Source organism: Phalaenopsis equestris, unplaced genomic scaffold (genome assembly GCF_001263595.1).
Source record: "Phalaenopsis equestris unplaced genomic scaffold, ASM126359v1 Scaffold001133, whole genome shotgun sequence".
NCBI classification, from domain to species: domain Eukaryota; kingdom Viridiplantae; phylum Streptophyta; class Magnoliopsida; order Asparagales; family Orchidaceae; genus Phalaenopsis; species Phalaenopsis equestris.
The window spans coordinates 113490-127059 of NW_018165572.1; the positions used below are offsets into that span (position 1 = coordinate 113490).

Here is a 13570-nt window from a genome sequence, read left to right on the forward strand (position 1 = left end):
CGCATGATAGGTGGAGGGAAGGCCATTAAAAGTATAAAGCATTGTGCCTTCGACATAAAAAATTACTCATGCAGTTGCAAGAATATCCACTTTGTATTTGATTTTGGAAAGATATTCATGGTTTTATCTCCATTTGAAACATTGTGTATTTCATATTTGATTTGGAGAATGCGAGATCTATTGGATGATTGAAGTCGTTGTTCTACAGTGCTCCAAATTTCAACACAAGTTTCAAGATTAAGAATATAGTGAAAAATAGATGGGGAGACAACAAGGCGGCAACAAGATTTTGATCCATGAAAACCCATTTGCTATAATCAGGATAGGGAATATCAATTCCTAAAGAATCTAGGATGAATTGGTTAATACGGTGACAAGGAAGGCACTCAAACTCATTGGTACGAAATAATTCCAGCACATGTGCCCTCCAAATGGGATGATTATCGACAATATGTTCAGCAGAAAAGACATTTTCAATGTTTCCCAATAAAAATTTCAGCTGGGTTGGTATGTGCCGATTAGTTGGTAGAGATTTACTCAGATTGTTTGCCATGGCAATGTGATAGAAGACTTTGATCGGAAACTCATGAGAAAAGCGGGGAGAAAAAGAATTGAGCCGTGATGAAGAGAGGAGCCAGGATGCGAAGAAACACCAGGGAGAGGAGCAGCCAAGCCAACGGAGAGAAAAAGAACAGCTAAGAGGCTAACACTCTATTACCCAGATGACATGCAAATAGAAGCAAAAGGAAATAGAATGTTTATTTATTGTAGAATAAAAAGAGATGCACATAACATTAATGACACTCTATATACATATAGGTTACAGCAAACAGATAAAGAGAAACTAAACAACACTACACCGTACTCGTAATGACACACGTGAACCAAAACACAGCAACAGAAGAAAATAAGCAAAAAGCTAAATAAGAACTTAACACCATTACACCAAACACAACCTTAGTTACAGGCTTTGCCTAACCCTGGAAACAAGCTGTAAATTCATACGCAGTGTCTAAATTGTTGTTATTGCATCATTTAAGAACTTGAGACTGATACACCAAAAGGAATGGTATTTATCGCTTTAACTCAAAAGCTTTACTCTGCATTTGAGATAATTTCTTCACAATTTTACAATCAGATGCCAAAGCAACATTCGGCTATAACTATTATTATTTTTAATTCTTATGATGATATTTCTCTAACTTGACTTTGTTAAAATGGATAATCCAATATAGTAATTTGTTCAGGATTTTTTTATAAAAAAAAATCTATATTATTCACATTATTTTTCCTTTTTATTAAAATTGTTTACAAAGTTTCATAATTAATTTTGTAGATGGTTATAATAGTCCCAAATAGATCTTAATCTGATGAGCATTTGAGATGGATGCAATTATAGTATAGATATTATAATAAACAATAATATATCAGTATATTTTACATAAAATTTAAATGTTATTTTTAGTTAATCATCTCCTCTTTCATGCTAATCGTATTTATCTATCTTGTTGATGCCTCTTCTAACCACATTTTAAATTCCCAACCAACATACATTTTGGTTGCTCAATTTAACATTTATGATTATACTATATTCAGTTTATCATCCTCATGTCATTTTTTTGGGATAATTACATACACGACTTCAAGACAATGTTATTTACGAAACCAGCACCGAAATAATTTTTTGAACTATCAAACCGACGCATTTATGCATTCCACAATCCTACCATTGATAAATTGATAAAAATAAGAAACATAACTTGGGTTTTATCATGAATTTGATATATGACCGAGAATGTAAAAAATGTATGATAGAGCATGCTAAATTTGTAAATAGCAAAATCTGAGTGCCATGTATGCAATTGTCAGATAAATTATCAGCTAAATCACTAAAACTTCCATCCGATCTAAAGCCAAGGAATCTCACTACTCAGGTAGAAAACAAAGAAGCCAAAGCTGGAAGAAGGCAATTTCCGAATCACAAACACCTGATCTAATACCATGAGAAGGGGAGAGACCGGGAAACCCTATCCGAAGTCCCTTCCGCCTCATCATGGAATATACTCTGGCAATGCAGGTCAGCTTCTATGGCGTCTGAAACCGCATCGGTGCCCCCACGCTCATTCTCAACACCAGAGCACAAAACCCCCGCCGTCGAGACATTGTTAGAGGTTGCTTGTATATGAGAATATAGACCAAGTCCAGCGCCGTATTCTAGGTTAGAGAGCATGGGCTGACCACAGATCGGGACCCTATCGACTGACATTTCATGGCCAAGATTGATGCTAGGTGTATGCGTGGAGGATGACAGAAGAGAGAGAGCACAATCAGAGTCGACGTGCCGAGGTAATCCATTGGTGAAGATTATCTTTCTGCTACTACTGCTCTCTGTTGCGGAAGAGATGGTTGCAGCAGGTTCCAGTGGTGTCAGGCTGCTGAGCGTCATTTCATTGTCGTCTTGGAGGAAGGGGAGTTGCTTGCCTTCCTTGAAGCTCCAAGTGAAGGAATTGCTGAAATGGTGTGATGGCGGTGGTGGCGCTGAGCGGTTGATGAAATGCAGCGGGGAAGGCTGGTGGCTGCTCAGCGCTTCTTCTTTACTTGGAAGGATAGTACTGCGGGCTGAGTCTGTTGCAGCAGCTGGAAATACTTGAGGGTAGGTTGGAAACCTGGTTCCTGTGGTGCATGGTAATGTTTTCTTACAAAGCAATGCTAAAAAAGGGAAGACAAACTGATAGAATATAGCACAGATAAAACATATATAAGCAGATTATATTTTGATGAGACTGTTTGTATTATTTAGCCAAATAAAAATGTGAATGTATTATTTTTCATACTCTTTAGCCTTTGTAGTCGCACTTTTTGAATAATAGTGATAAAATATATGATTATTATTAGTAACACACACTTTAGCCATGCATTTACATACATAACAACCAATTCCTATGTAGTTACATATCTAACAATAATATCATCCAAATCTTTCATATTACATAAAGAACACCACTATTTTATGTTTTAGAAAGTGAGATACACCCTTTCGTGAGTGTGTAATGTGGCATATGTTTCATATTGCATAAAGAACACCACTATTTTATGTTTTAGAACGTGAAATACACCCTTTCGTGAGTGTGTAATGTGGCATATGTGTAGAAAATGAAGTTTAAGTGTTTGATATATAAGAATGGAATGGTATGTATTTAAATCTTCCTTTTTTTTAAAGCATATCCTCCATATTTGAAATTGGCTTTGTAAATCTAAAAATGAAGTTTAATTGTTTGATATGTAAATACATAAGAATGGAATCGTATGTCTGTAAATCTTCCTTTTTTTTTAACCATATCCTCCATATTTGAAATTGGCTTTGTAAATCTTAATACTCCATTTGTTCTGTGTTGACTGATGCTCGGGTTGTTACTTGGAGCACAATTTTGCATAGTTTATATACATTTTGATTTACTCTTTCTCATCAATAAACTTTTAACATCCAATTTTATCTAATCATTTTATTTTTGCATCTTTCTACCCTCGGTTGTACATATATCTAAACCATCAAATCTTTTTTTTTTTTTTTTTTTTTTTTTTTTTTTTTTTTAGAAAATTAATGAGTGCTATGCTTATTATCTGTCATGCAGTTTTTTTTTTTCAATCTATTTTTTCTAGTTTTGCTACAACAATCAATGTTACATTACATTTTTTAAACGAACACATCTATTAATTAATAAGTCACACTATTTTAAAAGAGTAAAATGCCAAAATAGTCCTCTGACTATTTACATGATATCATTTTAATCTCAGATCTATAAAAGTGTCAATTTAATCCTTGCTTTTTTTTACTATGGGTTGAAACAGTCCAAAATGAGGACTATGTTTTCGCATTAAGAAATTTGGGGACAAAGTTGACACTTTTATAAACTCTGGGAGTAAATGTAGCATTACAAAAAGCAAGGGACCAGTTTGACACTTAGTTTAAAAAATATGATTGTAATTTAAAGTTCCAGCAGTGACAATTCCTAGATATAAAGCATAATTTAACAAGAAAATACATATTATTTACAACTATTTTGCAAAATAATTGACTAGCTTTATTTTCAATGCACCCTCTATGGTATGGCGACAATGAGTTTCCTGCTTGACTTTCCTTAAAATATGGGTGACTATGTCCTTGCATTTAGTAGGAGTATTAATTAAGAAAATACTCAAATTCTTCCAAGACTGGCATATTCTACTAGAAATTATCATGAATGAAGTACAAGGGAAAAAGATGAATAGGCTTAAGAGCATACCATGGTGGTTTGGAAACAAATTACCAGAAATCAAATCTGACTGCGGTTTTCTTCGACGCCGATTATGCCCATCAAGGCGTTTTCTGCAACTTCGCTTAACCTCATCGAACTCCACAAGCAAGTGAAACCTTCAGAATAAAAAACATGGGCCAAGGCACATCAATTTCTCCTTAAATAACATGGATATTTAGACAAGAGAAACATTCAAAGGTAGGAAGCAAACCAATACTCCACGAAATCATATCTCAAGTAGCAAAAATATAGCCATACAATTTAATAAGTCAGCCCTTCAAATGCTTGGAATCCACTGGTCAATTAGAGTAAGAAACAAAATTCCTATTCTAAAGGTGGTTAGCTTCTTTATTGGTTGGAGAGAGAGGAGCCACCAAGACATTACTTCTACAAATTAAAGAAAAAAATGAAATAGAAAGAAATAAAGGTGACATTGAACCTTAGGTATAAATACTACAATTCAAGCATTTCAACTTTAAAAATAATTATGTCTGAGGGGTTCTTGTTTATGATATGTTAGGTATGGCTCATATGTCAGATAAGGGACAGATGCTGGAGCGGAACAGAGTGAACCAGCGGAGCGGAGTTCACAAGCGGAGTGGAGCAGAAGCATTTGTCCAATCGGGGGAGTTTCGTTATGTGGTTTGGGGGTGTGGGGGCAACGCCCGTGGGTACGGTACAGGGGTAATTTTGTAATTACATTTTATACTATAGGGTTATATATATGTCTTGTTTTGTAACCCTAGGAACATCCTATACTATTTTCTGAAAATGAATGAAAGTCGCCGCTCTGCTCCCGAGGACATAGGCATCATTGCCAAACCTCGTTAAATCTTTGTGTTTCTTTCTGAATTTGTGTCGATTCTCGTTTCTTTGCCCTAAATTTCTCAACATGATAGTATATTTTACAAGATGAACAAGAAAAACTAGGAAATTTAAAAATTTATTAATCTGCCAAGCATTATTTAATAATACAACTATCATTTTCAAATCCTTTGAGTTATTCATCATAAATAAAATAAATTAATTCAAGTGAAGTACATCTCTTTTCAGCATCTCACTTCACACGAGCGAACATCTAAGGCTGAGCCTAATGCCTCCAATGTTATAATTCCTACAACTAGTTCTGCCAATTGAGAAGCTAATGCTCGTGCAAATTTGTAGTAATAGAATGTAACAAAGTGATTGTGGCTTAACAAAGTTTGTGATAAAAAATTCACATTAATGAAAACGAAAATAAAAGCATTGGCACCCATGAATAGAGCATACATGCAATGTTTCTTCGAGTACAAATCTCAACTTAAGGGTAATGGTGTATCATCAACAGATCTGCAATTGCTTCATCAGGCAGCAAGTCAAATATAATAAAATGATACGATGAAAAAATGGAAATCAAAGAAAAACAGGAGTTTGTAGTATGGCATTCAATTTACTCATTACACGAAACAATCTAAATTTAAGCATGTCTGTAATAATTCTTCATTATATCATATGGACTACTTTGGTCTTTTATTTAATTTTATTTTGTTTTATTTATTTTTTTCCTGCAATGGTTTGAATCTTGGTCCTCCACTTTGGACATGAAAAACAATAGCACTCAACCAAATTTACAATGAAACTTGAACTTCGTAGTCCAATTTGGATTTTCTGTGTGTCGCATATGGGGAAAAAGTGTTCGGGTTCTTGAACTGAATATCTTGTTGTTGTTGCGAGATCTAGATATACCAGTTGTTGTGGTATATAAAAATCAAACAAACAGGAGAACGATCGACGAAACGAAAAATAGAACGAGAAAAATCACACCAGAAAAGAACAACACAACGGAACACACATATTTACATGGTTCGGCAAATTGCCTACGTCCACGAAGTTGCAGAGGATTTTACTACTTAAGGAATTTACACCAGTCGATCACCTCGACTTACAAGAGGAATCTCTCACTCTTCGTTGCTCTCTCTCTTATTCTCTCTCCGTTCTTCTCTCTCTATACAGAGATACATTGAAGAAAACTCTACACCGAGATACACCGAAGAAGACAAACTTACAAGAGAAATAAACTCAATTTCTCTTCTGCCACAAGCCACCAAGAAGAAGCCTAGGGAGAACAATCTTCTTCTTCTTCCTTCTTCTTCCTTTTCCCGCAAGGAACTGCTCCTCCTTGCACTTCTCTTTCTCTGCCCCGAGGGAACCTTCCTCTATCTCGAGGAAACTGAAGAAAAACTCAAAGCGCGACTACTAAGCCCAAGGAGAGTCATTCGAAACTTTTATCACGAACAGGAAGGAGCGAAGAGGTGCTTCACTTCACAAAAGAGGAAGGCAAGAGTGGTTATAAGAGTGGTTATTTGTGAAGAGGTGTGACTCTTGTGACTCTCCAAAGCAAAGTAACCGCCCAAGCATAGTGGATCGGGCTCCACCGTTTCTAACAATTTTCTCACTTGGAAACCAGTACACAGGCTGCAACATCTTCTTTAAACAAATATCCTCCACTCGCAGTGTCGCCTTTTTCTTCAACATGTATCCTCCACCTCTGCAACTCAAAGTCTCTGTCTTTACTCCAGAAGACCAACTGCAGTTGTGCACAACTTCAGTTTCTCAAGAGTAACACCCTTAGTTAACATATCAATAGGCTCTACATAGTTTTGCGCCTTTAAGTTATTTTCTGGGTCACTCTTGTCTCTTCTTACAACTCCCTCTGCATGGACAATATTCTGCCTCTGCTGAAAGCCTTTCTCAACAAATTTAGCCTTGTATCTCTTACTGACATCACGCTCAGTCTTCACGTGGTACACCCACTTGTTATGCAATGTCTTCTTCCCTGGTAGAAGTTCTGTCAGCTCCCACTTGCTCAAACTTTCATCTTGCAAGATTTCTTCATAGCTCTGTGGTTCTTCAACATCTGTCTGTGGAATAATAGGAATGGGTGCCCCGGACCCACTTTCCTTTTCAATTTCATCACTGCCCTGCACTGTGGCCTCTGGTAGATTTTCTACCACATTCAAAGCCCCTGAATCCAATATCAAGTCTTCAACAGAACTATGAACTGTCAACAATAGTGCATCCTGTGATTCTTCAAATACCACATTTGCGCTATCATTCTCCATTTTCTTAGAATTCCTGCAGTTCTTCTTTATGTGATCAACCTTGCCACAATTCCAACAGGTTGCATGCTCACTAAACTTTGATTTTGATCTCCCTATACTTGAGTTCTTGTCATGTCATCTCCCTCTAAAATCAACATTAAGTGTCGAACTCGAACCTGAGACCTCGCTAGAACCTTTCCTGCGAACTTCCTCAGTTAAAATCAAATCACGAATATCATCGTATATCAGTTTAGATTTACCTGCAAAACTGTTAATTGCTATCCTCATGACTCCTTAACTATCTGACAATGAAGCCAACAAGATCAGTGCACATATCTCATCATCAAAATCAATTTTCACAAACGACAATTGATTTGTGATAGTATTGAAAACATTCAGGTGTTGGGCAACAAAAATACCTTCCGCTATCTTCAAATTGAATAACTTCTTCATCAAGTGCGCCTTATTATTCACTTATTATTCACCGATAGCTTTTCATACATACCTGATAAAGCTGCCATGAGAACTGTAGTAGTTCTTGCAATCGTCCTTTCCTTGACGACGATGTGTGCAACGAACCTCAATAAGGTCAATCAAATAACCCCCAAAATCTGTTGATCCAACAAATTTCATTCAGCCTCATCCATCTTTTTAGGTCTTTTCCTCAATAACGGAAGATGAAGTTTCTTTGCATAAAGATAATCCTCTATCTGCATTATCTGCATTCTTCAATAAAAATCTGTGTCATCAAATTTCTCGATCCCTGAAACATTCACTTCATCTGCAGTCATCATTCTTTCTCAGATTCGAACAAAGCTCTGATACCAGTTGTTGTTATTGCGAGATCTAGATATACAAGTTATTATGATATATAGAAATCAAACAAACAGAAGAAAGATAGACGAAGCAAAAAATAGAACAAGAAAAATCATACCAGAAAAAAACAACACAGCGGAACACACATATTTACGTGGTTAGGCAAATTGCCTACGTCCACGGAGTTGCAGAGGATTTTATTAACTTCAGGAATTTACACCAGTCGATCACCTTGACTTACAAGAGGAATCTATCACTCTTCGTTGCTCTCTCTTCTTCTCTCTCTGTTCTTCTCTCTCTACACCGAAGAAAACTCTACACCGAGATACACCGAAGAAAACAAACTTACAAAAGAAATAAACTCAATTTCTCTTCTGCCATAAGCCACCAAGAAGAAGCCCAGGGAAAACAATCTTCTTCTTCTTCCTTCTTCTTCCTTCTGCCGCAAGGAACTGCTCCTCCTTGCACTTATCTTCCTCTGCCCCGAGGAAACCGAAGAAGAAACTCAAAGCGTGACTACTAAACCGAAGGAGAGTCATCTGAAGCTTTTATCACGAACAGGAGGGAGCGAAGAGGTGCTTCACTTCGTAAAAGAGGAAGGCGGGTATGGTTATTTGTGAAGATGTGTGACTCTCCAAAGCAAAGTAACCGCCCAAGCATAGTAGACCGGGCTCCACCGTTTCTAACATATCTCCCTTCCCATAATGTCCTATGTTTGAAGCTCGGTTTGTACAACCAGTCAATAAAGGAGTTTTTAATTTATAAAGGGACATTTACATGCATACCACCCAATTCTTATGTATTTAAATATCTAACACCTAAACTTTACTTTTTTACATTTAAAACCCCCAAATCTTTCATATCACATCAAAATGACCATCATTTTTATTTTTAAAAAGTGAATATACCTTCCATGTATGTCACCAACTATGGACCAATTACATAGCCCCGAGTTTCTCTCCTTTGTTCGCCCTCACCTCCAATCTCGTGCTGTGATTGGCCCTTATGATCTTACTCTATCAACTTCTTGTCCTGCTCTGCTTTCGTCACCGCAGGGTCTTTATATTTCTTATGCTTCTCCTTGTCTTCCACTGCCCTTTGTGCCATTGAGTCCTTGTACTCCCTAGTTTTATCTTAGATGTTGTACTTGGCCTCATCTGTTTTCTTTGCTGCTGAGTCCTTACACTCGCTGGCTTTCTCTTTTTGATGTTATCATTGGCCTCCTCTTTTTTCTGCGCAGTAGAGTATTCGTTGGCCTTGGCTTTCATGCTGTCGATGTACTCTCTCTCAACTTCTCCTTTGCTTCCTCCGCTTTCTCTCCAGTTTTTCCTTTGCATCTTCCTTCAGCTTCCTCACCTTTTCCTTAGCCTCATTCAACTTTTGCCCAGGATCGCATTTGTGCTCACAAGCTCTTTCCTTCGCTTCCTCCTCCCTCTCACCGGAGCCACTGAATGCAACCTTCTACAGAGGGAAACTCCATAGCGAGAAATAACCGAGGGTGATTGCTTTGAAGAATGTGGATGTTTAGGATGGTTAAAATGTAAATATTTGAGTTTGGCTGCTTGATATGTAATAGGAATTAATAGGGGGTGGGTATGTAAAAACATTTTTTCTTAATGGCCACAAACCAAGTTAAATTGCTACCCACCATACTTAATCTTTGTATAAAAAGATGATTGCATTGTGTTGATGCATCTTACTACAAAAAAACAATTAGAAGAGGAGAGCATAAGGAAGAGAGAAAGGAGTCTCATCTTACAAAAATATATTTTTTTGAGTACTTACAAAGAGAGTGAGAGTGGTTCTGATTTGAACTCCAATAATAATAGGGAAATAGATCCTATAATAATGAGGGAAAAAGAGTAACTAGAGCAACAATAGTAGTCATAATAATTGATGCATTCTCTCTTAATTAAATTAAATTGTGGTTAAAAAAACTAAAAAAAGACAAAAAAATATAAAAAAATAAAATAAAAAATACATCATGGTTTTCTCCATATCTTTAACTTTATATAAAGTATAATCCTTTGTATACTCCGTTTGAAGTTTAGTGGACAATTTGATCTTTGTAGCGTCATAAAATTAGGCTTATTTAAACCAAATCATGTAAAATTTTATGGTTTTTGAGGTTTGTGATCCTTTTTTACAGTCAATTTGTTGCTCATTATACTTATGCTGCGTTAAAGTGCGTTCTTTCCTTACAGTCCATGGCCTGTTAGTAATTGAAATATTTCATCTCCTATAATTATAACATCAGGAGCAATATCTGAAATAAATTATTACTTGGAATGTAAGCTGATCAATCTAAAAAATCACGCAAAATCTATGTTTCCTACATAATCTTCTTGCGATTATCTTTAATTTCCACCCTTAACAAGGTTGACATATGAAATTATGTCTGATTACTTAGGTTTGTGAGGCAATAGGGCACTGTAAAGAATTCAAGTACTTCAGAAATTATTCTTTCTGCAAAACATTATCTAAGATAAGACAACATATTGCAAGGGAAATAAGAGAACAATAGCATCAAGAGAAAGCACAAATGTGAAAACTGGAGACAGCGAGCACCAATCCCATTAATGAGACGTCTGTGACACACTTAAGAAAAAAACACCCGAGAAGGAAAACAAAAGCATACTTTTAAAGTAGAACAAAACTAAAAGAGAGACAACTCCCAACGCAAATAAAACTGAGTAAAAGCAAAGGGAGATGGAATTGTAGGAGATATCGAAGAGAGATATTGTCGCTTAAAGTGGTAGATAGAATATCAGAAGAGTTAAAGTAAAAAACCAACAACTAGCTAAAGCAAAAGGAAGACCGAAAGCTAGGCACCTGAAAATTCTAGTTATCTTAGTGAAGGCATTTAAAGTTTGTACCAAGTATTTGATGGACTTCTCTTGCCTCAAATTCCCACCAAGTTTCGCTGTCACAATTTTTTTAGAAGAAAAAAAAAATAGAGGGAAAAGTTAACTATCCTAATCCTCGTAAGGGGAAAAAGTTTTCTTGATATTTTCATTAAAATAAGCCCAATTATCACAGCCTGATAAAATTCCAGAAATCAAACCACAAAAAAACATCATCCCTCCAAGAGAGAGACAGAGAGAGAGAGGGGGGGAGTGCCTCATATAACTAACGAGATCACATGCTGAAAGTAATTACCAATTACCTGCAAATCATGCTAATTAGCCATCAAATACCGCATACAAGAGCATATTAGTTATTGCTAACAAATACAGAACCAGAAGTTACAAAAACAAAATACTCCAAAATTGCGAGAGCCGAACTGCGTTCTCTAAAGATAAAGGCAACAGGGGGAAATAAAAACAGAGTTTCCAGTTAAAGTTTTGAACAAGAAGCCATCCAAAGCTTCTCTTTTCCTACTGAGTATAACAGGTAAAATCAGTCACTTGGAAGAGCTGCAGGTTTTCAGATTCATGATATCTGAACGACAAGAACATATATCCAGTTCCAAATGAATAAAAATCAACTAGTAAATTTAAGAAATTACAGCAAATTATCCGTCGGCATTACCTGCTGCATTGCTGGCAGAATCTCTGCTCCTGGCCGCCAACCAGCACTATAGGAGTCTTAGAGTGTACCTCACAGACCTTATGCCGCCTGTGATACTCCCTGCAATGACTGAGATCATTTCTGCACCCATCAACAAGGCATGAAACGTTCTGGCTTCCGCTGCTTAGCACTCGAGGCCGCTTGAACTGCCCACCTGCCGCCACTGCTACAGACATCTCCATCGGCATTTCAAAACTTCTACTCTCCTCCTTCCACTTATCAGCCATTCCAAAATCCCCCAAACCCCCAAGCTTGAGATCAACGGAGCAGTCAAGGCTTCCTGTTCTGCTCCCACTTGAACCTACCACTGAGCTTAAGTTAGCCTCACCAGTATTTTGCTCCAGTTCTGTTAAATCCCACGGAGGCATCTTGAACTCCCACTCCATAAAAGAAACACTTTTTTAATTCTCTTCCTACCTTGCCCTCCTCCCTTTTATTCCACTTTCCTGTTTGCTTATTCTTCTTCCACCTTTTCCTTTGTTTTATTTATGTTTAGCAATTACAAGCCCCTTTTCTTTTGTCCTTCTCCTCTTTCGACCAAACCTATCTTGTTCGATGCCCTGCCTTCTTCATAGCATCCAAGCACGTAGAGCAACCTACTATCCGGCGCCGTAAATTTCAAGATATTTGTAGCAAAAGAGGACGAATGGGACCATTAAGGAAGCCAACAAGTTGAAAGAAAGACGCAGTTTTTGGGGAAAAAAGAGAACCAGACTCGGTGAAACAGCAATTTTAGAACTGTACTCACAAGCTTAGGAGCCAAGAAACTAATTTTGAAAAAAGAATATAATGGCGGCAACATGAAACATAATAAAGGGAGTTTATTTGACGATTTTGAAGAAGGTATTGCAAGTTTTGCCTGAAGAGAGAGAGAGAGAGAAAGAGAGGCGAATGGCTGGGAAGAATGAAGAAATGAAGAAGCATATGATAAGAAGAAACGGAAGGAGAGCCGACCTAAGTGGCGGAACTGGGAAGAACAGTCAGTAGTTACAGACAATAGAAGCAGCAGGGAGAAGAGACCGATTAGAGGCTTTCCCACCATTCAAATCCTGACAGGCATTCCAATTGGGGGGGGAGGGCAATCAATGTAGATGGTTCAGGGCAGCATTGTAGGGTTGATTGCACAGTTCATCAGGGCGGACTACTGTTCATCTGCATTTCATGTTTTTTATTTAATTTTGTCTTATAAAAATTACAAAAATAGCTATCAATTTCAATTTTGTTTTTTTTTTTTACTTTTAATGTTTGTGTAATGAAGTTAAACTATTATAATATTAGGATTATAGAAATTTAAAAATGAATAAACTATAATCTTCCAAAAAAATTGTGGGACTTCGCATAACGAAAATAATACACAATACAAGATGAAGATTACAAAACTATGCTCAATTTTATGTGTGGAGAAGAATGAATTGCGTGGTTGGCCTCATACTAGAATTGTGAAAAAATACTAAAGAAATAATGAGTTGTTAATGCCAGACAAAAGGGGAGGTATCAATTGCGAGCAATTATGGTTTGGTATTTGTGAATGTCTGTATTTGTTGCCGTAAAGCAACAATCAATTCACCACAACAATTGTGCAGCTCCAAACATGTGTTGATTAACAAATGCATGGACAATTGAGCCACAAAGATCATTGGTATCATTGGTGAGATCCATTGATATCAATAAGCCATGAGAGCTTTGAGATTTTTTAAATATGTGAGCTCTCGCCAACTAAAGGTTTCATTCATGCACGGAATGAAGGTCTATTTACATATTTTTGTTTGGCTGTTATTTTCTTTAATTTATCATGACCCTCAAATTCTC

The 13570-nt window shown here is 36.8% G+C and overlaps 1 protein-coding gene across 2 annotated transcripts; it reads right to left on the minus strand.

The window, feature by feature from the left end:
* Window positions 1-1765: 1765 nt before the first annotated feature.
* On the minus strand, window positions 1766-12877 carry LOC110033310 (squamosa promoter-binding-like protein 18). 2 transcript variants are annotated; one of them, XM_020737237.1, is made up of 3 exons: window positions 11723-12877; window positions 4308-4411; window positions 1766-2673 (listed from the first exon to the last, which is right to left on the minus strand). In XM_020737237.1, the coding sequence occupies exons 1-3, from the start codon at window positions 12145-12147 to the stop codon at window positions 1994-1996; spliced, it is 1209 nt and encodes a 402-aa protein (XP_020592896.1). In that variant the 5' UTR covers window positions 12148-12877; the 3' UTR covers window positions 1766-1993. The 2 variants fall into 2 exon arrangements, with proteins under 2 accessions (XP_020592896.1, XP_020592895.1); XM_020737236.1 differs by having other exon boundaries at window positions 4284-4411.
* Between the last annotated feature and the right edge of the window lie 693 nt (window positions 12878-13570).